The following is a 25,373-nucleotide window of genomic DNA, read 5'->3' as shown; positions in this document are numbered from 1 at the left end:
TTTTGATATTCTTTGAGCCACTGGGGGTGGGAACTTCCTATTTTCATGATTGGCCTAAGATCTGTTAAAATTTAGGCTATCTGGATGAAATTTATTTAAAAAAAAATTTCTTGGAAAGGTAGTTCATGCATTTGACAATTCCAGCAATATGAAAGAGTATCGAGTTGAGAAGTCATTCTCTCTCTCACCCAGTACCCTCCCAGAGACCACACCGTACTAGTGCCCTGTGTCCTCCCTGAGACATCCGTATCTGTGCTGTCCACTCTAGTAGCCACTAGCCAGACGTGGCTCGTGAGCCCTTGACAATGTGACAAGTTCACATTGTGACGTGCTCTTGATTTAAAGTGCGCACGAGGCTTCTGACTTGGTATGGAAAAAGGAGCATATAATATCTCACTAATACTTTCTGTGTTGAAATGATAGCATTTTCGATTTAGGTATATTGGGCTGAATAAAATACATCATTCTGTGATTTTTTTTTTAATGGCTACTAGCCATTAAAATTTTAAATTTAATTTAAAATTACATATGTGGCTTGCGTTATATTTCTGTTGGACAGAGCCAGTCTATGTAGCACTTTGGAAGGGTTTTGTTTGTTTGTTTGTTTGTCTTTAGTGAAGAAAAGCCTGTATTATGATAGCTGTCTCACCGAGTAGCCTAGGACATGACTGAAGTCTGGTGTCCTTGTGCTCCCCAGTATTCAGATGAGTTTGTCCAGTCGGCCTACCTGTCCCGCCGCCTTGCCTACTTCTGTGCCCGGCGTCTTGCGTTGCTGCTTAGCGATGGCCCCAACCTCCTTGCCGCCCACTCGCCCCACATGATGATAGGACCAAACAGCTCGGGCATCGGGGCCCCCAGTCCCGGCCCCCCCGGTCCCGGCATGAGCCCCGTGCAGCTGGCCTTCTCCGACTTTCTCTCCTGTGCACAGCACGGCCCCCTGGTTTATGGACTTAGTTGTATGTTGCAGGTAAGTCCTTGGCCCTTCCTGTTTTATGTTAACATTCAGTCCAGGAAACAACTGAGTTGGGAGTCTTTAAGATCCAAAAGGCTGACCAGGCTCTGTTCAGCTGCCAAGCAGCACTGCTTGAACATCTAGTAGCATGTCGGCAGCTGGGCTGTTGCCACCAGGTGTGAGATACAGCCTTGTCCTAGCTCTAGGAGCGCACAGGTCAGTGTTCAGGTCACATTTCTCGGGCTCCTAATGTGTCCTGCTCTTTACTAAGGGGCTTTGGGACAGGGCTGGCTACCGAGTCACGGCCTCTACTCTGGTAGAGTTTACTGTTTTGTCCGGAAACAGACAGGCTCATACAAGGGCAGTTTCCATGTTCTGTGACAAGGGACTGGTTGGTGGAGGGATGTTCAGGGGGCTGAGTTGAGAAGTGGAACTTCTAGGCCAACCTAGAATTCAGGGAGGTTTTCTGAAGGAAGTGATCCTGACCAGTGCTTATAATACGGGTTTAAAGTGTTCCTGGCAGAAGGACAGCGTGGGAGAAGGCCCAGAGGGTTGATCAGTCGTCTTGCGTGCAGGTTGGTCTTAACAGAATACCTAAAGTGTGAAATCTGTTGGGGGTCAGGGTGCAGAAGACCCCCTGTGTGCCTTCTCATTAGGATGTCATTGCAGGGTTTTATGTGGGGAGTGACATGGTCAGTTGTGTGGTTGGTTAGATTGTTTTGACCACAGTAGAGGGAAGATCTGTGGGAGTGGGGAGGTGGGGGAGAGAGAGACAAGGCAAAAAATAAGTTAGGACGAGTCGAGGTAAGCTCAGTTTTGGACTGTCTTATCCCTCGTGATCTCCAAGTGGTTATGGTCAAGAGGTGGTTACATGTCTGATTCTGAAGACGCGGGCAGACAGGGCCAGGTGTGTGGATTTGGGTCACTCAGGGCCACTCGGCTGGTCAGGACCCCAAGAGGGGGGCGATTACCTAAAGAGTTGGTAGTGAGGGACGACCTGTGGACCCGAGCGGCACAAGTGGTTAAGAGGTAGCAGAGGGGAAGCTCACAGAGGTGACCAGGAAAGTCTGGCCAGACTGGAGAGAGAAGAACGGTGGGGAGAGTATTGCTATAAACAAAGATGATGAGAATAATATTGTCATAATCCAACTGTAATGATATTAATAGTGTTTATTATGTTCTAGGCACTGTTCTGAGTTGTAGCATAGGTTGTGTCATTTAGTTCTCAGAGCCGTCCTATGGGAAAGGAGCCAATATTATTCCCGTAACAGGAATAATGCAATGGTGGCATAGGTCACACAGCAAGTAAGTGGCGAAGCTGGAAATCGCACCCAGCCTGGACCCAGAGTCCACGCTCTGAACCACCATGCCAAACTGCCTCTCTAGGTACTGCAGAAAGTTGCCAGAAGGAGTTAGTAGTGGGCAGTGGCCAGTGGGTTGGGGATGTCTGATAAGAAGATGGCTGAGACTGTCGTTGACAACATGGTGGTCACTGATGATCAGTGAATGGTGGGTGAGGAACCATATTCAGGTGGGTCGAGGAACGATGGAGAATGAGGAGAAAAAAATGATCCCTCTTCTTTTGAGAATCGTGCCTATAAAGAGAAGAGATAGAGGTTCCTTCTAGGCGAGTGGAGATTTTTTTTAAAAAAATTGTTTTTTGATGGACAGACTTGAACGTATTCCTAAGCTGAGGGCAAACTGGTAGAGAGCGAGTCTAAGATTAGGAGCAGAGGGGTGGGTGTTTGATGGATCAGTGCCCTGGATATTGGCGGCTTCGGAATTAAGAGCACAGGGAAGGGCTCCCTCGTGGACAGGAGACGAGAACCCCACACCCTCACGGATGGGACGGAGGAGATCAGGGTGTGGGCCAGCGGAGACAGATGCACTGGTGGGGTTCAGGGACTGACGTTATTCACATCTGCCATCTGGTTTCCACGAAGATGTCTCCTGGGCCTCAGATTCTAGTTTTTTAATAATGAATTTTGCATTTGAGAAAAGAAATACTGCACTCATTCTCTAGGCGGATGCAGTTTGTGGTTGAGTGGCATGATAGCATCATGGTGAAGGCATCTTCTTTAGAATCATTACAGTCCTGATTCTAGCCTCTTCTCTGCCACTTAGTAACTTTAACCTCGAGGCTCTGTTTTCCCGTGTGTGGATGGCGGATGGAGACAGTTCTTACACTGTCGTTTCCAGGGCAGTGTTCAGCACACAGTGGGTGCTTAATTAAATAGGAGCTATACTATTTAAGCCACAGTTAGGAGGCAGCGGGATTAGCATAGTGATTCTAGGCCTGTGTGCTGAAGTCACCTCGGGCCGGCTACTCATGTCCTCTGTGGCTCGTATACCTCTTTGGTACAGTTGGGGAACACCACTCCCTACCTCGTGAGGTTGTTGTGATGTATAAGTGAGATGGTCGTAGAAAGTGCAAGCAAGGTTGAGTGAAAAATGTCTACAGGGGTCCAGGGTTGGGGTAGGCAAGCTACAAGCTGTAGGCCAAGTCCAGCCTATACACTAAGAATAGATTTTACATTTCAGTGCATTACTGAAACAAAAAGGAAGAGTATGTGACAGGGACTATAGGTAGCCTGGAAGGTTTAAAACATTCACTAGCTGGCTTTTTATAGAAAAAGTTTGCCAGCCCCCCATCCAGCTTTACTGCCTGCCCAGCACTTATGAGGCTACTTATCACACCGTTATTTGAGAGATTTAAAAAAAAAAAAATCTTTTTAGCTTTTACAGCCTTAGAAATTACATATTCTAATTCCATTTCATTTTTTTAATTGCATGACATAAATTGAAATGACAGTTTTAAAAAGACAATTATTGCATTTTTTATTAAGTTTCCCAGGTTGTAGATGATAACATTCCTTAATTTCTCAATAGGTGTATTTCCTCCTATTCAAAAGAATAATTCTATCTTAGTTTTTTGTCTCATCCGTTGAAACGTTGAGAATGGGGTAAGACGTTCACATTTTAAACTCACTGGTTGGAAACTGTAATTTGCTTATGACCCTTAAGCTGTTGTGATACTCTTCTCCTTCCTCTAAACGTCTGGATTTTCCTGCTTTATTTCCAGACTGTTACTCTCTGTTGCCCAAGTGCCTTGGTGTGGAACTACTCCACAAATGACAATAAGAGCGCGAACCCGGGCTCACCCCTGGATCTGCTGCAGGTGGCCCCCTCCAGCCTCCCCATGCCGGGCGGGAACACGGCCTTCAACCAGCAGGTAGACTTGCTGTTCCAGTGGTTTGTTGGGTGTTTTCATTCTTGGGAGGTATCACAGCACAGTGGGCTAAGCCTGGATTGCAGCACACTCGGGTTCTTGGGGGCCGTTCCCAGCTCTGCCGCCATCTCTCCAGGGGACCTCGGGGAAGTCAGTAGCCTCTCTGAACTGCAGAAGTTTGTCACGTTGCTCCTTTTCTTCTCACCCTCTTGCTGGACTGTTCTTGTGGACAGTTCTGCCCCCTGGACAGTAATTACGGTGGTGGTTCTAATACATGATCACGACATCCCGAGTTAGTAGTCTGTATATTAGTATAGTCATACACTATAGAGTTAGGAGTCTGGGTATTTTGTAACTATTATATGTTTTTATTAGTGCTGGGTTATTTGGTTCAAAGACTGAAGAAACTTGAACCACAGGACCATGACAAATATTTAGAACAAGAGCTCTGTTTTTTTTTTTTTTTAAACCAAGCAGTTTTCTTCAATTAATAAAGCGTGGCTAGTTGCTTTCATACACAGAAGAATGGCCCAAAGATGGTATTTTAGAACTTTTACCTTTCTGTCTTGATGTCCTAAAAATATTTCACTTAAAGATTTTTTTGGCAAGCGTGTATTTTTCTGCGTATTTATTATCGAAAACTGGCATTGAATCAGCACTTGTAAATTTTAAAATGCACTTCTTGGGCAGCAGGCTGAATTTCCTACAGTGCAATCGAGGTTGTAGCTCACTGGAGGATGTTCTGCTCGTGTGGAAAAACCTGACATGATTTAGACAGCCATTGGGGCTTTCCAAGCACAAGTTAATTAGAGGTGATTATCTTTCAGGTTCGGGCCAGGATTTATGAGGTAGAACAGCAGATCAAACAAAGAGGCCGTGCAGTGGAAGTTCGGTGGTCTTTTGACAAGTGCCAAGAGTCAACAGCAGGTACAGAACACAACAGAAGAAGGAGCGCTTTGGAACGCTGGACTTTTTGCCGTGTTTCTCATTCTTGTCAATCAGTCCTCATTCTGAATAAGGATGCTCTTGGACTTAGCCCCCTAGTGCATTTTGAGGACGTTCTTCAGTCTGTGCCCTTTAGATCCTGGCTGTCTAGAATGTCAGGTTTGATTTTGTTGGCAATTCTTTTATGCTGAGAATGATAATGTCTTAAAATTCCCTTTGTCCCACCTGATGATGACTTTGTACTGTGCTACTCTGGCTTTGTTTGGCCCTTCTTAACTGCATGCTTAATTTCTGCACCTAGGGGTGACCATTAGTCGGGTTTTGCACACGTTGGAGGTGTTGGATCGACACTGCTTTGACCGAACTGATTCCAGCAATTCAATGGAGACACTTTATCATAAGATTTTCTGGGCAAACCAAAACAAAGATAACCAAGAGGTAGAGTTAATATTTCTTTTCTTCTTTTCACCTTTTATTTTCTTAGCATATTTTCTTCTTTTTTATTCACTGAATTCTGGCAAAGCCTTTTCTGTGAAGTGTAATATCTTATGAAGGCGTCTACACCCTAAAGTCATTCTATTGTTGGACTACAGTAGCTTACCATTATTAAAATGAACTGTCCGCTGGGCTGGTCTAGCTAAGTATATTGGTTGAAAATATTTTTCTTAGCCCTTTTATCATCACTCCCCATCATTTTAGTTTTAGCAGAATATCCTTCATCTAGTGATTGGATTTTATATAGTGGTTTGGTTTTAATTTAAGGGGAATGTGTTCTAATTATTTAGCGTGTCAGAGAGCAGTGAATGAATCCTTGCTGTCACGATCTTTGAAAAATCTGTAGACAATGTATTTAGACAGGATTCTCCAGAGAAACAGAACCAATAGGGGGAAAAATTATATGTATATGTATATATATATATATATATATAAAATATAAAAGCAAGGGAGACGTTTATTTATTTTAAGGAATTGGCTCACGTGATTGTAGGGGTTGACAAGTCTGAAATGTGCAGGGTAGGCCAGTAGGCTGGAGACCCAGGGAACCTTTTCTTTCTTTTTTGTCTCTTAAGGCCTTCAACTGATTAGATGAGGCCCACCCACGTTATGGAAAGATAATCTGCTTTACTCAGAGTTTACTGATTTAAACGTTATTCATGTTTTATTAAAAAAAAAAAAGAAAAAAACCTTCACAGTACCATCTAGACTGGAGTTTGACCAGAAAAGTGGGAACCATAGCCTAGCCAAGTTGACACATAAAATTAAGCATCACAGACAATTTTTATTTTATGCTTTCCTAGCAGCGTCTCATTACTGAACTGCTCCATTAAGACAGAATTTTCAGTAATGTTTTCTCAACCTTATTTTGGGAGAAATAAAAATTTTCTCTTCCTTTTGCAATGGAAAGCACGTATGGTATATCCAAGTTGTGGAGGCATCAGGAATGCAGAGGTAAGTTTTAACACGTGGTACCCATCTTGAAGGAACACTTAATTTAACTTAATTGTTTGAAGTATAGTTGATTTACAATATTAGACTCAGGTATACAGTATAGTGATTCAGGATTCTTATACATTATACTCTATTTAAAGTTATTACAAAATAATGGCTACATTTCCCTGTGCTGTATGAAGGAACACTGTATAGTTAGCTGATTATAAATATCTTTGATTTTCATAACTCGCCTGTGAGAACGCATAGGTGGAAAGAAGAGATAAAACAACAACCAAAAACCTTTCCTTATCCTACCTTCATGTGAACCTGATGTGAATTTGTTCCAGGCTATTCTTCTTTTTGAAATAATTTGTAAGTCAGCACCTTGCCTCTCAAAGATAAGGTTCAAGACCGTTGATGCCAAGTTGGAGGTCAGGATGTTGAGAGTGAGGTACAGACCGAGTGTGTTTTCTAGCTCCTTGTGAGTGCGTCTCAGTAGAGATGCCTCAGTATCTCTGTAGAGCACACTGGTAAGTCTACCCAGTTCTCTGCTTACTGATGCAGGCTAGAGTGTTGCTGTGTCCTTTTGGGACAGAGGCCTGAAAGTCTGTCTATTTGTAATAAAGACTTTTTCTTAGCTGAAAGGCCTCAACAGCACTAAGATTTTTTCTTAATGCATAGAGGTGAGCTGTCTGGAAGGACAGCAGGGACACCTGAAATTCCAGGTGTCCTTTTGGATCGCTGAGCTCTCTACCCTAGTGCTGAGTCAGGACGGCATGGTTCCCTGGTGGGAGTTTTACCAAAATCCCTAGCGTTTACTTATTCTAGATTTGCGCTACGTGGCTTTCCATTCAGTATAGCGAGAGATGTGGTGGGCTGCCGAGCCCAGGTGACCGGGAAAGGGGCTGTCCTTTCTGAACAGGGCAGCCTACCTCGGCTTCTGTTTGGTTTTGTAGACCCGCTGTTGCCTGATCGCCCCGTGTTTTGGGAGAACCTGGATGTGGAGATCTGTATGTAAACTCTCCCAATCTTAAACCACTTTGCCGGCCAAGCCGTATGTCTTGTGGGCCGTGTTTGCTCAGCTGCCTGTCACGTGCCAGCTCCTGCTACGTGTTTTATGCAACACTGACTCAGGTAGCTTCCTGTTCAGTGTCTTCGAACCACTTGTGCTGTGCGTGCTAGAGGTGGAGGAGCCCGATACCCACGCGAGGGGGTTACTTTGGGGCCGTGAGGACCTCCTGATTCCAAGCCCTGCCTGAGTCTGTCATGTGTGACCCGCAGGCAGGGGTTGCGTTGCCGACCTCACCTCTGAGCAGCAGGGTCGGGAGGTGCCCCCTTCAACTTCCAGAGCCCCCAGACCGCTTCCTTCCGCGTGGCTTCTCCCCTCGTTTGTGTCGGGCTTGGGGGGAGAAGCAGCTGCAGCTGCGTCTTGGGGTGCGCTGAGGACGTGGATAGAAGGGAGAGTCAAAAGGAGGCCTTTTCCCTTCTCTCTGTGGTGCCCGAGGAAGCAGACTTTCTCCTGAGTAATGACAAGGCCAAACCAGCTGCAGTGGCCGAAGCTGGTCGGAACAGCGGCAGATGTGCATTTGCTCTTCCCCTGCTGTTAAATCCAGCTCCCTGGACAGGTGTGATGAGTTCACATGGGCGTTTTTGAATGGAGAGTCCAGAACAGGCCTTCTTTCAGCTCTGGTCCGGGCCAGCTCCGCAGTAGTGCGGCTGCAGGACTCTACCCACAAGGCAGAAGCTCCGTGTCTTTTCTGTCATGGCTGTGCTTCGTTCCGTGTCTCTTCCTGTGAGCCGAGGGCTGCACAGCCCCAGGGCAGCTTCCTCCTGGTCGCCGGCGCGCCACCAGCCTCAAGCACCGCGCCAAGGCCCAGCGAGCCCTCGGGAGATGTTTAATTGGTTTTTTTGGGTGCTCTTAAAAAGGCTGCTGGGACTGTGGGCAGGAAGCGGCAACCCCTCTGAAAGATTTGGCTGGGAAGGCTCGGGGTGAGGGCCGTGATGAGGTCTGTTCAGTCTGTGGGTTTTACCGGTGGCTCAGGTTCAGACGCACAAGAGGTACGCGCAGCTGCAGGTGGGTGGGCGGCTGACAGGAGACCTCTCAGCTGGCGAGTCAGCAGGTCAGTGCGTGTATCTGGTGGCATCACGGACAGTTCACTTAGCTTGATGAGTCTCGGTCTCTCCATTTGTAAACTGGGCATTCTGTCTGCTGGTGACGGGAAAATGGCACGAAACCATATGGAGGAAACATTTCAGTATTTATAGCTTGTAAACGGGTACCCTAAACACTAGCTGCTGTCCTTCCTGAGTGATGGATTTAGGGAGACCATGAAAGACAGATGGAAGGAATATGATCCCTTGGGACTTCCGAGAGAGCGAGAGCGAGAGAGAGAGAGGGGGAGAGAGAGAGAGACAGAGAGAGAGACACAGACACAGACAGACACGCACACACAGCTCTACCCGTTGCACAGTCTGCTTAACCCATAAAGCACAGCCTGGATCTATCGGGCTTTTTACGTCCTCGGATTTTCACGAAGGCTCTGCCCTCAGTGGGGAAGCAGTTGGGTGGGGCTGGCTCGCCCTGGTGAGGTGGCTGAGTACCATGTTGTCAGAGAGATCGCGCTCGTTTCAATGCTTCGGGTGTTTTTGTGGTTTTTTTTGCCGTACGCGGGCCTCTCACTGTTGTGGCCTCTCCCGTTGCGGAGCACAGGCTCCGGACGCGCAGGCTCAGCGGCCATGGCTCACGGGCCCAGCCGCCCCGCGGCACGTGGGATCTTCCCGGACCGGGGCACGAACCCGTGTCCCCTGCATCAGCAGGCGGACTCTCAACCATGCGCCACCAGGGAAGCCCCCCCCCCTTTTTTTTTTAAATGTTGTTTAAGAAAATGTCACTTTTTAAAACCGGGACTCAAGATAGGAGGGTCAGATGAGGCCAAAAGTCAAGCGAACTAGGAAAACACGCAGGTATGGCTCCCCGTTAAGGTGCCGTGTGCTGAAGTGTTACAACAGTTATCGTGAGTCTTGATCGTGGCCCAGCCGGAGCTTATTGTGCCTCAGAAGTTACCCACTTTCCTGCTGGACACCCAAAGGAAGAAGCGTTGCTCATCTTTTACAGTTACTGTTTTCTTCTTTCTTAAACTAAATCCATTAGTACAAGGGCAGTTATATTAATATAGCTGCGGGAGAAGGTGGTGTGTCCAGACACCTAGACTTGTCTGTTATTGAGGAGGGCCGGTAATGAATCCGTTTAGATGGGGGTGGGCCTCTCGGTGTGTTTGTGTGTTGTTTTTCCTTCTTCAGCCTTTTCTTGAGTACTTCTTTGCCGCTAGGCCCTGTTGTAAGAAATTTTCCATGGCTGATGAGACACATGTTTAAAAAAAAATTTTTTTTTTTATTCTTCTATTTTACAGATGAGGAAACCAAGAGCCTAAGCTCATACCCGACTCTTTGGTGGGCGAATAGGGATTGGAGTCCTAAATGGTTCCAGAACAACATTCTTGGCTAGTACATTCTATTTCTTGTGCTGCTTCTTTCAAAAGTCATTTTATTTTAGGTACCTGTAGCTGAACAAACAAGCGTCAGACGTAACTTTGGAAAAAGGAGGGAAAAACCTTTATAATTGCAGTGAGCAGTTTCCACATTGATGTGGGCATACTGATTTGCAGTAATAACCTCTAACTGATTTTTAAAAGTGTGGCAATTTTAATGTAGTATTTACCTTAGAAAATCTTCAAGTTGAGAAATCTGGCCTTTGTAGGATATCACAACCTTGAGGCCAGTTCAGACCTGGATTTGGATCCTGGCTTTGTTGTAGAGTAGCTGGGTGGGGCCCCAGACTGGGTACTTACCTCCCTCAGTGTCATTCTCTCTGTACGATGACCTTACTAACAGAATCCACTTCATATGGTGGCATATGGTAAACGCCTAGTAAATGCCAATTGTTCTGTTCTTGGCTGGGCAACTTTGGATGTCAAGTGATTTGAACCTAGCACCATGCTTTAGAAATTTATGTTTCCCTTCTTCTCATCTGTATATTTCTTTCATTCGTCACAAGAGGAAAGCAGTAAAGTTTATTGTACCATACAGTGATGACTTTTGGAAATTAAGTCTAGTGTTTTAATTATTTTCAGTTTGAGAGACATGGCACTTTTTATGGACTTGGAGGGATTTACTTTGTGATGCTAATTCATCTCATAAATGACTGCTGTTATCATGCAGTTATGTATTTCTCAAAACTATTTTCTTTATTCATATTATTATTTAAATGTTGATTTAACTGAGGGATAGCAAATTAATTTTTTGGCAGAGGGCAAATTAATGACAGTTGATTTAAATACTCAGCAATTGTTTTAATTTTCTTATCTTCCTCCTGTCTGCTCAGAACTTGGAGTTGTTTGTACTATTTTTAACTGCTGCATTAAAGAGAAAAAAAAAAGGGAAGTCTTTTTTGCTTTCATGGTGCATGTTTCGCTTCTCAGATGTCACAAAGACCTAAAGACTAGCAACATTGATTCTAAGGTTGTGAGACCAGGAAACTGCCCTTTCCCTCATCAAAAATCAGCTGTCTCAAATATCTTTTGGAAATGGACACATGGAAACATTCATATGTATAAAGATTTTTAAAAAATGAATGCATATTTATATTTAAATAATAAATCTTCTGAGTGTGTGGTTAATAATCTTATTAGGCTTATTACATTATATGGTGATTCTGACCGTTAGAAATACTGTTCCTGACTGTGTACAACAGGCTTACGCTCTGTTAGCAGTTCAGACCAATTGTTACCTTACGCAATTCTTGAAATTCATCCAGATCGCCATAATGTGCTTCAGGTTGCAAACCATGTGACTTGCTAATATCACTGCTCTATGTATTGTCCCATATTATTTATTGGTGCTGTAATATGAATAATGTTTTTGTCCAGATATGACCAGTTTGTTTAATGTTGACTAAGAGTGATTAATTACGTTTGTAAACATGTCCTTTTAGTCTCAGATTAAAAAGCTATTGAAGAGCTTTATTCAGTATCTGATTTCAAGTCCTTTTTGTTTGCTGTTGCTTACAGTAATGAGTCATTGATTTTTTTCCCCCATCCCTCTTATGGTACTGTTTTATAATGTATATTAAGAAATTTCTTATTTTAAAATAGCAAACAACCTCACCAAGTACCTTCTAAATTTCTGAAGGAAACCTGCTTCTCAGGTGTAGTTGCCAATTATTTTTCCTTCTTTGTTTGTTAAAGAATAGACCCGTGGTTAGTTTCTGGAGATCATTAGGTTACTGAGCGATTGAATAAGAAATGAATTAGACTTAATCTATTTAAATAGTTTGTGCCCGCCCTCTCCTAGGAAAGAAAAATGTAACAAATCCCCCTTATGATGGGAATCTTGCTTTGCATTTGGAATATCTTTATTATAGGTATAGGTAGCACCATTAATGAGGATGATTTGCAGTGGCGTTAATAATGATTTTAGTATTTTGCCACTATGGGTGGGTCCCACGTTCATGAGGCCAGATGACAGTGCTGGTAGTTGAAGGATCTCACTGGTTTTTGAATTTTGGGTCCATCCATCCTCTCTCACTTGTTTTCATTATAGAAGTTATTTCTTCTTGTGATTTCTTTTATTTTTTTTAACATCTTTATTGGAGTATAATTGCTTGACAATGGTGTGTTAGTTTCTGCTGTATAACAAAGTGAATCAGCTATACATACATATATATATATATATATACACACACACACATATATATGCTGCCGAAGCGAGCACTCTTCTTGTGATTTCTATACACATAGTACATGAATACATTTTTGATATCAAGAAGTCCCTTTCAGCCTGCAACTTGGACCCGCTGTCCCACCCTTCTGCCCAGAACGGGGGGCACTTTGGCATGCGTCCCCGCTGTGGAGGCAGATAGCTTAGATTTGACTCTTAGGTCTGTGACCTAGTATCTTTGAGACATTTAACCAGTTATTTAACCTTTGGCCTCAGTTTGCTCAACAATCATAGGATTGTTGTGAAAGCATTAGAGCAGGGCAGACCGTATAACAGACACTTGTTATATACACAAGCAGTAACCACCGTGCATTTTGGTCCATTACTTTCCTGGGCATTTATGTACTTGTATGTGAACACTTAACAACTAGGTTGGGGGACATAAATGGCATTGCTTCCTACAAAGTATTCTGCAGGGTTTTTTTTGTTTTTGTTTTTTTTCATGACTGCTTAGTATTTTCGTCACTTTTTAGTTGTCTGTTTTCTTCTAGTCATGATGTTTTTCAATTCTTTGGGTTGCTGGGAGGAGAAAATCATTTTAGGCACACTGTAGTAATCTTGCCATATCCATTCAAGTATTTATGTTTCTTTCCATTGGCTCAGTCTTTCAGAATGATGCTAAATAAAGGTTTTGTGGCCAGCATCCATCCGTGACTCATTAAGTTAGGAATGGGAACGTTTCTAGTGTTTTATATTTAATCAACTGTTAGATTAAATCAATTATTTTTCCTTTTTTTTTTTGCGGTACACGGGCCTCTTACTGTTGTGGCCTGTCCTGTTGCGGAGCACAGGCTCCGGACGCGCAGGCTCAGCGGCCATGGCTCACGGGCCCAGCCGCTCTGCGGCATTTGGGATCTTCCCGGACCAGGGCACAAACCCGTGTCCCCTGCATCGGCAGGCGGACTCTCAACAACTGCGCCACCAGGGAAGCCCTATATTTCCTTTTTTTTAAATGAATAAGTTTATTTATTTATCTATCTATCTTTGGCTGCATTGGGTCTTCGTTGCTGTGTGCGGGCTTTCTCTAGTTGTCGCGATCGGGGGTTACTCTTCGTCGCGGTGCGCAGGCTTCTCATTGCGGTGGCTTCTCTTGTTGTGGAGCACGGGCTCTAGGTGTGTGGGCTTCAGTAGTTGTGGCATACAGGCTCAGTAGTTGTGGCTCACAGGCTCTAGAGCGCAGGTGCAGTAGTTGTGGCGCACGGGCTTAGTTGCTCCACGGGCATGTGGGATCTTCCCAGACCAGGGCTCAAACCCGTGTCCCCTGCATTGGCAGGTGGATTCTTAACCACTGCGCCACCAGGGAAGTCCCCTATTTTTCCATATTAAGTAAGTGCATGTGTGTGTCAGGGAGGGGAACAAATCGTAAATCCCATCCCCACCCGCCCACCATCCACCTTGTTTTTACCTTTGGTTTCATCGAACACTGTATTATTGCTTTTACTCTTTGATTAATGATATCTATTCAATCTACTATGTGCCAGGCACTGTGGTAGATACTGAAAATAAAACAATGGAAAAGGCAGATCCCTGCCTTGTACAAGCATCTGATCTAGCAAGTGTCAGAGGAGGAATGAAATCTTTGGTAACTCACTCCTGTGGTTCCATTTTCTGCATGTCAATTAGATTAGAGGTCTGGGTCATCCCTAGAGAGGTGCAAGTCAGGGCCAGAACAGCGGGGAGCAGTGGTTGGTTGCAGTGGGCTGGGAGGCAGCCTTCCTGGGGTGCATGTGAGCCCCTTGGGAGACTTCCATGTAATCATGATGTTCCTTGTGCTTCCACTGATCTTGATTCACCCATGATGGGAACAACAGAAAAAATTAGGTATCCCGGTCCTGCTACTTTTGACCTCTGTGCCCTGGGCCATCTTACTGAACTTCTGAACCTTAGTTTTCTCACCTGTAAAATGGGAATCACAGCACCTCCTTAAAGTTTGTTGTTGAGATTAGAGATGATGTATGTAAAACACCCAGTTATCTGCTCAGTAAATATTTTTGGTTATTACTGCTGCTATCACTGTGATTGAAGATTTACAGTTGTTAATATTATTATTGCCATGATTACATTTTAATTTCTGTCAGGGCTAGACCCCACATTCCTTTTTTTTTTTTTAATGTATTTATTTATGGCTGCGTTGGGTCTTCGTTGCTGCGCGTGGGCTTTCTCTAGTTGTGGCGAGCGGGGGCTCCTCTTTGTTGCGGTGCGCAGGCTTCTCATTGCAGTGGCTTCTCTTGTTGCGGAGCACGGGCTCTAGGTGCGCGGGCTTCAGTAGTTGTGGCTCACGGGCTGTAGAGTGCAGGCTCAGTAGTTGTGGCACACAGGCTTAGTTGCTCCGCGGCATGTGGGATCTTCCCGGACGAGGGCTCGAACCCGTGTCCCCTGCATTGGCAGGCGGATTCTTAACCACTGCGCCACCAGGGAAGCCCGACCCCACATTCTTGACCCCCTAGTTTGGTGCTTTTTCTCTGACCTTAACTTTATGTGTCATGGCTCTCTGTCTCTCTCCTGTTCTTGTTTATCCATTTGCCTGTGTGTAGTTAGAGGCTAGGGGGGTGCGTGCTGTGTACTTTCAACAACTTCTTACTATCTGTCAAAGTACCAGTATGAAAAGCTGTCTGTTACTGCCCATGAAGACTCCAACTCTGGCTTGTAGTGTTTGGGAAGATGAAGTACTTTTCTTTAATAGTTGAGAGGTGTGTTTCCCTTTCCTAATGGATATTTAAAGCCAGTAGCCATGAAGCTATGTTGTGAAAGATGCATATTACATGGAAATAAATATTATTGCACAAGGGAGCAGAATACTTTGATGCTCTGAGCACCCAGAGTAGAGGCGGAAGAGCAAAGAGAAGCTCGGGGCCATCGTGTACCCTGGGGGAGGGTCAAGATCACCTTCCAGGTTCTTTGAACACAGTGTAGCTCTACTTATTTAGTTCATTTCCCAAGATGTATCTTGTGGCAAGAGTTCCATTAATTAGTTGAGTGGTCTTGGGCAAGTTATTTAACATCTCTATGCCTTGGTTTCCTTATTTGTAAAATGAGGATAATCATAATAGCTAGCTCATAGGTAGTGAAGGTTAAAAGGAATAATTCTGGAAACACATCGTAGTGTCTGACTGTAAACTGAGTAAACACTCAATAATAAATGTTAATTCTCTTTGTTACTAGCACCTGAAAATTTGCCATTGTTATCTCTGTTAGTGATTTTGAGAGTGATTAAGCCCATACCAAGTTATTTTTTATTTTAAATTTTCATTAGAGGCGACTGAAAGGTTTACATTTAAGGTCAAGTATTGATACTTCCCATTTTTTGTTTTGTCTGCTTTGGCCAGTTAAAAGTGCTAAGACTTTAGTAATGACTAGAATAAGCAATATACATTGCAGAAAACCTGTTCTGAAAATCGATATTTGATCAGAATAGAAACAGTTTCATTTGGTCAGGGCTAGTCTCTTTATCATCCAGAATATTTTACAAGACTGAGCACAGAGCAGTGCATATAATGAGTACCTGATAGAGTGATTTTTTTTTGTTGTTTTTTGTTTTTGCGGTACGCGGGCCTCTCACTGCTGTGGCCTCTCCCGTTGCGGAGCGCAGGCTCCGGATGCGCAGGCTCAGCGGCCATGGCTCACGGGCCCAGCCGCTCCGCGGCATGTGGGATCTTCCCTGACCGGGGCACAAACCCGTGTCCCCTGCATCGGCAGGCGGACTCTCAACCACTGCGCCACCAGGGGAGCCCTGCTTTCTTTTTTAAATGTTATGTTCAACCTTTATACATTGTAATTGAATTATTTCTCTTGGCTTTAAATTAAGAGGCTCAGAGCTCCTTTTGAGATATCTGCCCCAGATAACATTTCTTTAAGTCAGCATGTGTTTAACCGAACTTAGGGCAGGCTGGGTAAAAATCTTGGAATAAACTGATTTTCATGATCTGAGTTGTCTGCTGGTATCTAAAAGCTGATCAGGGATTCTTGGATGTCTTCTCAGAGTCCTCACGCCTTCTGAAGTGTTGTGCTAAAGTGCATGTGTGTATATGTGTATTTTTCCTGAGAGTGTGCTCCCAGCTATCATAACCTTAATTGAACTTATGGGGGATTCTAAAAAGTTAAGAGCGTCTCACGTAGCATATAAATGCCAGTACTGGCATTTGTCTGGTTCTTTTGGCCATAGTGTTTATACAACTGGGCAGATGTTAAAAATGAGCAGTTGATGTTCAGTGTTTGGCACAGCTCCTCTGCGGGGAAAGGTGCGATTGTATAGAGGGACGATCCCCCTGCTTACTTACACCCCCTCTCCCCCCGCAGTTCATGTCACTTGGGTCCCTGTGGCCTTTGTCTGGCTCTTCTGGTCCTCAGTCTGTGGTGCCCATCTCTAGGCCACGGCAGCTACAGCTCATAGTTCTGGTGGCAGTGCTGAGCCCTCCCCTGATCCAGCCTACCGTCCTCTGTTAACTGGGTCTGCTTGTAACTCTTGTTCCTTTCTATGCGTGGCTGTCACTCTTCATGCTTGTCGTCTCTAAGGCCGTGAGTTTTGATCAGCACCCCGGCCTCCCCTCCAGTTTGTTCCTTCCAATTCCTCCTTGGACTGGGAGACCCTCTAGCCTGGCTCGTTGGGATTATGTGTTGACTGAGGCGATGAGTGAGGACCCAAGGGGCTCAGCAGTGGAGTGAAGTACTTGGGCTTTGTAACAGCTGTCCTTGATATTCGGTGGTCGGTCTCCTTTTCTGTGTCCTTTGAAATTGAGCTCTGGAGGCTCGATGGGGCTGGCTTATGATCCTGTGTAAGTGAAAGCATATACAAGGAAACTCTTAATTTTCTTGGAATTGTCACAGATTCAGCTCTTCTAAGTAAGTGATTTCCTTCCTGATGACTGACGTTTTACTCTTTATACCTCAGTTAAAATAGATTTGGGGACATTTCTAAAACAAATGTAAAACAATGTAAGAAGAAAGCTTCAAACTTCAGATATTCTGTGGCTTGCAGCCTAAGTCTCGTGCATCAGGTGACTGTTTCATGTGACATGGCTGGTACCCATTTCTGTTGGTCGTTAGGCTGCCCCCAGCGATGAAGCTGTGGTGACGCTGCTGTGCGAATGGGCCGTGAGCTGTAAGAGATCAGGCAAGCACAGGGCCATGGCTGTGGCAAAGCTCTTGGAGAAGAGGCAAGCGGAGATCGAGGCAGAGGTAGGTTGGGTTTTCCTTCTCCTTGTCGATGCCATTGTTTAAAAATACTGCTTTGGGCAGGATTCTGTTTCTTACTCTCATTATGCTTTTTTTTTTTTTTTTTTTTTCCCTTTTGAAGGGAAAAGGAAGAATATACAAATTCACATAAGGACTCCATAGTAGGATCCCTCTAAGTCGATGAAGCCAATAATCTGGACTACTTTAAAATAAAACTTCAATATCTGATTTACAATGGAAATCTCCCTTTGTGAGGTTAAGGCACACACACATACATAGGTGTCTGTGCACTTTGTATTATATACATCTGTGTATATGTACACATGGGTAGTGGATCTAGAAAGACTTTCTTGAGGCAGTCCTGGCTGTGAGGTTACAGATGCCAATTTGTATTCGTTTTTGAGATTGTGTTCTGGCCCCAGGAGAGAGCAATTAAAGCCTCTGGAGTAGATTAGAAGGGAACAAGCAAAGCTAACCTCGTCAGCATTAGCTTTGTTGAAGGAAAGCTCCCAAGTGAGCCTTCCTTTCTGCCTGTGGGGCCTGGCTGGGGAAGCTCTGGAGAAGGCATGTGTGTGATCTGACCAGCCTTGTCACCTCTGCCCTGGACAGCTGTGACCGCAGGGCCTCCTGCCTAGTGTCACCCTCCCTCCCGTGTTCCCCACCATCCTCCCCCCAGCAGCCAGAGACGCCTTTTCAAAATGGACAGAGATCACATTGTCCCCTTCCTGAAACTCCCAGCGGTTCCTTCCCGTGACCCACAGAGCCTCACAGGAGCCTCGCACCTGCCCTTCCCACCTCCTCCGGGACCTCCCCGCGCTGGGTGGCACACAGCCCCAGCTGCTCTGGTCTTCATTGTCCTCACACGCACCATGCCCGTGTTTCTCTTGGGGCCTTTGCTCTTTTTTTTTTTTTTTTTTTTTTTTTTTTGCGGTACGCGGGCCTCTCACTGTTGTGGCCTCTCCCGTTGCGGAGCACAGGCTCAGGACGCGCAGGCTCAGCGGCCGTGGCTCACGGGCCCAGCCGCTCCGCGGCATGCGGGATCCTCCCGGACCGGGGCACGAACCCGCGTCCCCCGCATCGGCAGGCGGACTCTCAACCATTGCGCCACCCGGGAAGCCCGGGGCCTTTGCTCTTGCTGTTCCTCCCGGGTGGCACGCTCGGTGCCCTGCTCTTTACACGGCCGTTCCTGTTTCCGGAGGTGTCGCTTCCTGTCTAGCATTCCTGGCTCAACATGTGTCACCTCCTCAGGAAGCTCCTCCATCCCCACCTTAGGTACAGGTAATGGCACCCACCCCTCGGCCCCTCGTTCTCAGGCGGCTCTGTTTTACTTTCCTCATTGGCTTCTCAGTTCATGCCTGGTGCCTCCTTATTGCCTTCTTATTTAACGCCTATGAGAGTAAGCTTGACAACAGAGGCCTTGCTCACCCTGTTCAGGGTTGTGTTACTGATAATACACCTGCTTCCTATGACAGTATTAAAAAATGAAATAGGAAGAATATTTTCATAGACATCTCCTTCTGTTGGGAAAGCACTGTTCTCCAAATACAAAAGGCCATGTCGTTGAAATTGGGGCTTAAGGATATTGATGCTAAGGTGTAAACCACATGGCCCCTTTTACAATGGCCAAATTAGGAAAAGCGTTTCATTGCTTTTTTCCTACGTCTTTATGACTAGAATATATTCTACAGCGAATTGCAATGATTAAACTTCAGTAAATAAAGTTGAATTCCTCAAATTTCATTGCTCCTTCTGGATTGTTTTTATTGTGTCTTCCCCTCCCTGCTTGTGTATCCCAGAACACCGCCCACACCCCCACCACTCACATGCACAGTCACACACACACGCACTCACACACACTCATACTAACGCACTCACACACACACACACACTCACACTCAGAAGAGGTTCACATATAGATGACAGTAATTTTAATATGTATAAATGTATTCATAGCTAAAAATGTATACTCTCTGAAATGTTTAAGATAATTGATTTCTATTAGTCAATTTTCAAAATTTGACCTTTATAAAGAGAGGATGGATTGAATAAATGATATCTAAATATAATATTTTAATATTAAAATAGATAATGAAAATGGGAAGAATCAAAGGAATATCAAAAAGAATAGAAAATGCGGTTCTGATTGCTTCTAAACTGTTTCTTTACCGGTCTTCCAACAAGTCCTGACCTTAAGAATGTAGAAGTTAAACAGCTTCTCTAGATGTGTTTCATGAACTGTGGAGATTCCAGGAGGTTCTGAGAGAGCTTCTTGGTGAAGTGTGATGAGTGAAACAGTCTTATTAGAAGAATAATGTTAGTTTTCTCATTTGATACCACACCTCCCCACCATACTCATAAATTCACTGCCTGACAAAAACAAACACAAAAGAATCAAACGCAACAATACATGCCCAAATATTTCTCGGAGGGAATACCATTAAACATGAACTATTTAAAAATGAAGACAACCTCAAATTATTTTTAGCAGTTTTGCATAGGGGTAATGAGTAGTTTATTGTACAGCGGATTTGCATGCCGTGCTGTGCAGAGTATATAATTCACGTGAATCATGTTTTTCACAGGGGTTCTTTGAAATCATTTAAATTGTTCGGGGGCAGTTTCCCTCAACTTTTAGAAATTATATTCACTTACGATGCATGGCCCTCAAATAAATACAGAAATCTCAATGAATTTCGCCTGTTTTATCCAAGAACATAAATGTTAATTAAAAACACATTTCAAACTTGTCCTCTATAATTAACTTTGCCTGTTTATTTTTAATCTTAGAGATGTGGTGAATCAGAGGTCTTAGATGAGAAGGAGTCCATTTCTTCAGCCTCTCTTGCTGGATCTAGTTTGCCTGTTTTCCAGAATGTTCTGCTAAGGTTTTTAGATACACAGGCCCCCTCGTTGTGTAAGTAAAGCTCTTTGCTTTTAGATCTTAAATAAGGGGATTGACCTTTTTTGGAATTGATCAGAAAGGGGAGAAAACCGTCCCCCCTCCCTTATCTGTAATCTTATCAAAAGTTCTTTGTACTGAATATAATGCATATTTTATCATGCAAAATTTTGTAGCCTATTTTCAATGGAGAATTTTATGCGATTTTAGAATCAGGCAATCTTGAAAGACTTAAAAATTTCCAGAGTTTTAATAGTTAAAACAGTAAGTCAGCTCATTCCCTTGTGTTTGGTGGACTAATTTTCCCTTTCTAGATCTTTCTTACCAAAAGAGAGGAGCTAAGGTCTTGTGATGTTTATTATATATATATTGTGATTATGAACTTTCTCTTTTTGCACTGTTTTCTAAATTCCTGATTTTCTAACTTCTGACATTAAAAGGGGGAAAAAAATAAAACAAAAGTACCTTATAAGCAGGTCTCTGATACAAGGTTTGTAAAGCTGGTTGGCTGCTTGCCTACACTCTCTCAGATGTTCATGTCCTATCATGTTCTTTTTGTGTCTTTATTCCATTGTTGGTGGGGACAGGGGGATTTGGGGAATAAACAACCACCCAGTGGGTTCATACTGTAGGTGGAGACTTCAAAGAAATCATTTGTGTGGGCTAAGTGGGCTTGACCTTATTCTGAGGTTTTCATCTGACAAAGGACAGCAGGGAGGGTCTCAGGATAGATGGTGATGGAAAAACAGAAAAATGGCAAAAAGTGACAAATGATAAGAGAGAAAAGAATGGAAGGTAGAGAAGGGAGCCATCTGTGGAGAAGAGGTAAAGCAGCAAGAAACAGCACTGCTTCCTATTCCTCTGAGGAGTGCCTCGTTTAGGGTTGAGTGACACCTGGGGGTGAGGTTCTTTTAGTTACTTGGTGGCTGCTCTAGGCTAGAGGGAGGACAAGAGCCCCAGCTAAGCTGGTGGTCGGAACGTAGGGAGCAGTGATGAAGCCTGGAGAAGGGAGCAGAGAAACGAAAGGACAGGAGAGATTCCGGAGAGGAGAAAATACGTTGTCAGGGATGGAAGTCAGCAGCTCTGACTTACCTCGTGTCCTGGGGGAGACAGACATTTGCCCTTCGCTCCGCTCATCGTGTCCCCGTTCCTGTTGCCAAAGAAATTTGGGAAGAACTTCCTCCTCCTATGCTTTGCTTGCTCCGGATCCCACTTACTGCTCTGTCAGAGAAAGCTCTTCTGCTTCTCTGAATCGAGCTTGCCCGTCATTGGCTTTGGAGATGGGCGAGAGCATACACTTAGGCTTAAGGTTTAGGGCACTGAATGTAGTATTCCCTGGATCCAGCTGTTGTCTTTATTGGTGTTTGTGAATGTGATGGTACCAGGGACTGAGCTTTGTAGGTTTAGTCTCAGTACTTCAGTCATTTTTTAACCTTCTCTCAAAGGTGCAGATACAGAGTTTTACAGCTGCGATATTAAAAGTCATAATGTGAGTGAAATAGATGGGCTATGAATTAAAAAGGTGGCACAGCTCCATCTTGGGGCCCTTTTTATTCTGTTATCCCTTTTTCTTTTCAGTGGATCCCACTCGCTAGTTTTTTCCAGTACCACCTGAATTATGGTTCTATTGTGAAGTCTCCTTTGAAAAAGTGCAAACCACTCTCCCCCAAAACACGGATGCACTCTAGGTAGAACAAACAGTCATGAGTCATGAATTATGAGCAGTTATAATAGTAAAACCAGAGGAAAGCAGTCTAGCCCTGCTTTTTTTCTTTTCTTACCTGAAATTTTGTGTGTTTGTATGATTACTTAAATCATCGTTCATTTGCCAGGGACCACTACCTTTAATCTAGAAATGGTGCTCAGAACACTGGATACTATTGATATTTTTCAGTTACAGTGGGACAATCAAAACTGGTGTGCCACAGGAAAGGAAACCATAAACAAGACGAAAAGACAGCCCTCAGAATGGGAGAAAATATTTGCAGACGAAACAACTGACAAAGGATTAATCCCCCAAATATACAAGCAGCTCATGCAGCTCAATATCAAAGAAACAAACAACCCAATCCAAAAATGGGCAGAAACCTAAACAGACATTTCTCCAAAGAAGATATACAGATTGCCAACAAACGCATGAAAGAATGCTCAACATCATTAATCATTAGAGAAATGCAAATCAAAACTACAATGAGATATCATCTCACACCAGTCAGAATGGCCATCGTCAAAAAATCTAGAAACAATAAATGCTGGAGAGGGTGTGGAGAAAAGGGAACCCTCTTGCACTGTTGGTGGGAATGTAAATTGATACAGCCACTACGGAGAACAATATGGAGGTTCCTTAAAAAACTAAAAGTAGAACTACCATATGACCCAGCAATCCCACTACTGGGCATATACCCTGAGAAAACCATAATTCAAAAAGAGTCATGTACCAAAATGTTCATTGCAGCTCTATTTACAATAGCCAGGACATGGAAGCAACCTAAGTGTCCATCGACAGATGAATGGATAAAGAAATGTGGCACACATATACAATGGAATATTACTCAGCCATAAAAAGAAACGAAATTGAGTTATTTGTAGTGAGGTGGATGGACCTAGAGTCTGTCATACAGAGTGAAGTAAGTCAGAAAGAGAAAGACAAATACCGTATGCTAACACATATATATGGAATCTTAAAAAAGAAAAAAAAGGTTCTGAAGAACCTAGGGGCAGGACAGGAATAAAGACGCAGACGTAGAGAATGGACTTGAGGACACAGGGAGGGGGAAGGGTAAGCTGGGACGAAGTGAGAGAGTAGTAGCATGGACATATATACACCACCAAACGTCAAATAGATGTTAGTGGGAAGCAGCCGCATAGCACAGGGAGATCAGCTCAGTGCTTTGTGTCCACCTATAGGGGTGGGGTAGGGAGGGTGGGAGGGAGGTTCAAGAGGGAGGGGATATGGGGATATACATATACACGTAGAGCTGATTCTCTTTGTTATACAGCAGCAACTAACACAACAATGTAAAGCGATTATACTCCAATAAAGATGTTAAAAAAAATAAAACAATAAAAATTTAAAACAAAACAAACAAAAAACCTGGTGTGCCAGTTCTGTGCAAAACGCTAGAGCCTCATAATTTTCCAATAAATCCCTTATTTTGTTAAAAGAAAAATAAAAGATAGTGAAAATATTGTTAAAATTAGTCATTGTTTTTTTTGGGTTTTTTTCCCCTACCCAGTTGAGGGAACTGATTCTTGATTGAATTTGTTTCTTTACAGCGGATCCAAACAGTGAATGTGAGAAGGTGGAATTTGTGAACCTGGTGCTGCTCTTCTGTGAGTTCATCCGGCACGACGTCTTCTCCCATGACGCCTACATGTGCACCCTCATCTCTCGAGGAGACCTGTCCATCACCGCCTCCACTCGGCCCCGGTCGCCAGCAGGAGAGAATGCAGACGAGCACTATGCAAAGGACCATGACGTGAAGATGGAGGTATGGCCCTGGGAGGGGTGTTCCACCCCCAGAAACCAGACTCTGCTGGGGAACGGCTGTCAGAGGGATTGTGTGGTGGTGGAAGGGCGATCGTTTCCAGTTGTACTCTTCTTGCTTCAAAGCTCATTTATCTCTGCTCCTCACTCACACACAAAAAATTTGGACTGTAGTTTATATCTCCTAGAATTTTCTTTTGGCTATGCTAAAACTAGTAATGAAAAGATTTGACAGGCTATCACATTTTTCATTGGATTGGAATTATATTCTTCCAATTTTACGTATTTCTAATCTCCAGTTTTCCTTTAATGTGGAGCCTCAAAATTGGACTTGTTTTGGTCCTAAAATCCTGTCTGTTTTCATTCTGAGGAGCATCTTTTCTCCAATGTATCATTCGTTACTTATATCACTCTTTTATGCGTACGTTTTTGTCATAACACATCGTATTTTCATTTCAATGAATTAAAAATTTAACCTCTCTCAAATGTTGCAGAATTGCTCTTTTTAACAAATTACTTTATACTGTATGACTTTATAATTTTCTGCCAATTTCTTGTATTTTGGACATTGTTCCAGATACTTATGGAAATTTTCAAGGCAAAAAAACATGAAGTTGGTGATGGGAAATAGTAGAAAATGGTGAGAGATTGTGACAGTTTTTTAAAAATAAAGCCTCATATTGGTTCTGAGAGAGTTTAAGCATATACTATGATGATATTTTAAAAATAGTGGCTATCCTTGTAATTTAAAAACCTGCCATTAAAATTGCACACGTGAATTTGTAGTTTGTACTCTTAAGATTTTTAAAAATTATTTCTTTAATGTAAATACTTTTGTTTCTAAATTTGTCCACAGTAGAAGTTAAAAAGAGTAAAAAATAAAGTTACCTGTTTATGCTTTTTCTATGTTTCTGTTTTCTCTTTTCTCTTTTTGGACATCAAAGTATCTTATTATCTTAAATATACTCTTAGATTTTTCTTACTAAGGCAAGTTGGTGAGCGTGTGACTAGGAATACCCCCAAGAAGGAAATTATGGCCAGTTTGTTTTTAATCAGGAAGTTTGTGTCCTTTTTCCCTTAAAATATCACGGAAGTTAAATCTTTTTCATCATGAGGACAAATAATGTGACTTTGTAAAGCAATGGGTGTCTTAACTTCCTTTTCTTTATATGGAGAAAAAAAGACACTAGGGGGAAAAGGGACATAAGATGGTTTAAAATGTCACTGTCGTGTTTTAGCTCCACAGCTTCTTTATGAACTACAGAGTTTACAACGTGACTTTCTTTCTCTGACAATTATTAGGAACAGACTATTATGGCGCATATGGGCATTGACTCAGGAACTACTAATATTTTTGATGAAGTAGACAAGAGTGACTTTAAAACTGACTTTGGTTCGGAATTTCCAGTAGGTTCAACCTTCAAATTCTTATTGACCATTAACCACTCCTCCCCACCTCTGCCCCAACTGTCTCTGTCCTTCT

General features: G+C 43.6%; 1 protein-coding gene across 1 annotated transcript in view; it reads left to right on the top strand.

Moving 5' to 3' along the window:
• Positions 1-25,373, top strand: part of MED12L (mediator complex subunit 12L) — a 359,593-nt gene that overhangs the window by 74,070 nt on the left and 260,150 nt on the right. The window contains exons 8-15 of the mRNA XM_089910995.1: positions 698-967; positions 4,035-4,184; positions 5,009-5,108; positions 5,428-5,564; positions 17,376-17,507; positions 20,292-20,418; positions 23,680-23,894; positions 25,193-25,297. Coding sequence (XP_089767121.1) covers positions 698-967; positions 4,035-4,184; positions 5,009-5,108; positions 5,428-5,564; positions 17,376-17,507; positions 20,292-20,418; positions 23,680-23,894; positions 25,193-25,297 — 1,236 coding nt within the window. The remainder of the gene's footprint in view (positions 1-697; positions 968-4,034; positions 4,185-5,008; positions 5,109-5,427; positions 5,565-17,375; positions 17,508-20,291; positions 20,419-23,679; positions 23,895-25,192; positions 25,298-25,373) is intronic.

The sequence above is a fragment of the Delphinapterus leucas genome, chromosome 4, assembly GCF_059928025.1.
Source record: "Delphinapterus leucas isolate spDelLeu-1000000601 "Yukka" chromosome 4, BTC_Dleu_Yukka2, whole genome shotgun sequence".
NCBI lineage: Eukaryota > Metazoa > Chordata > Mammalia > Artiodactyla > Monodontidae > Delphinapterus > Delphinapterus leucas.
The sequence above is the reverse complement of the archived record's forward strand: the minus strand, read 5'-3'. Positions and strand labels throughout refer to the sequence as shown.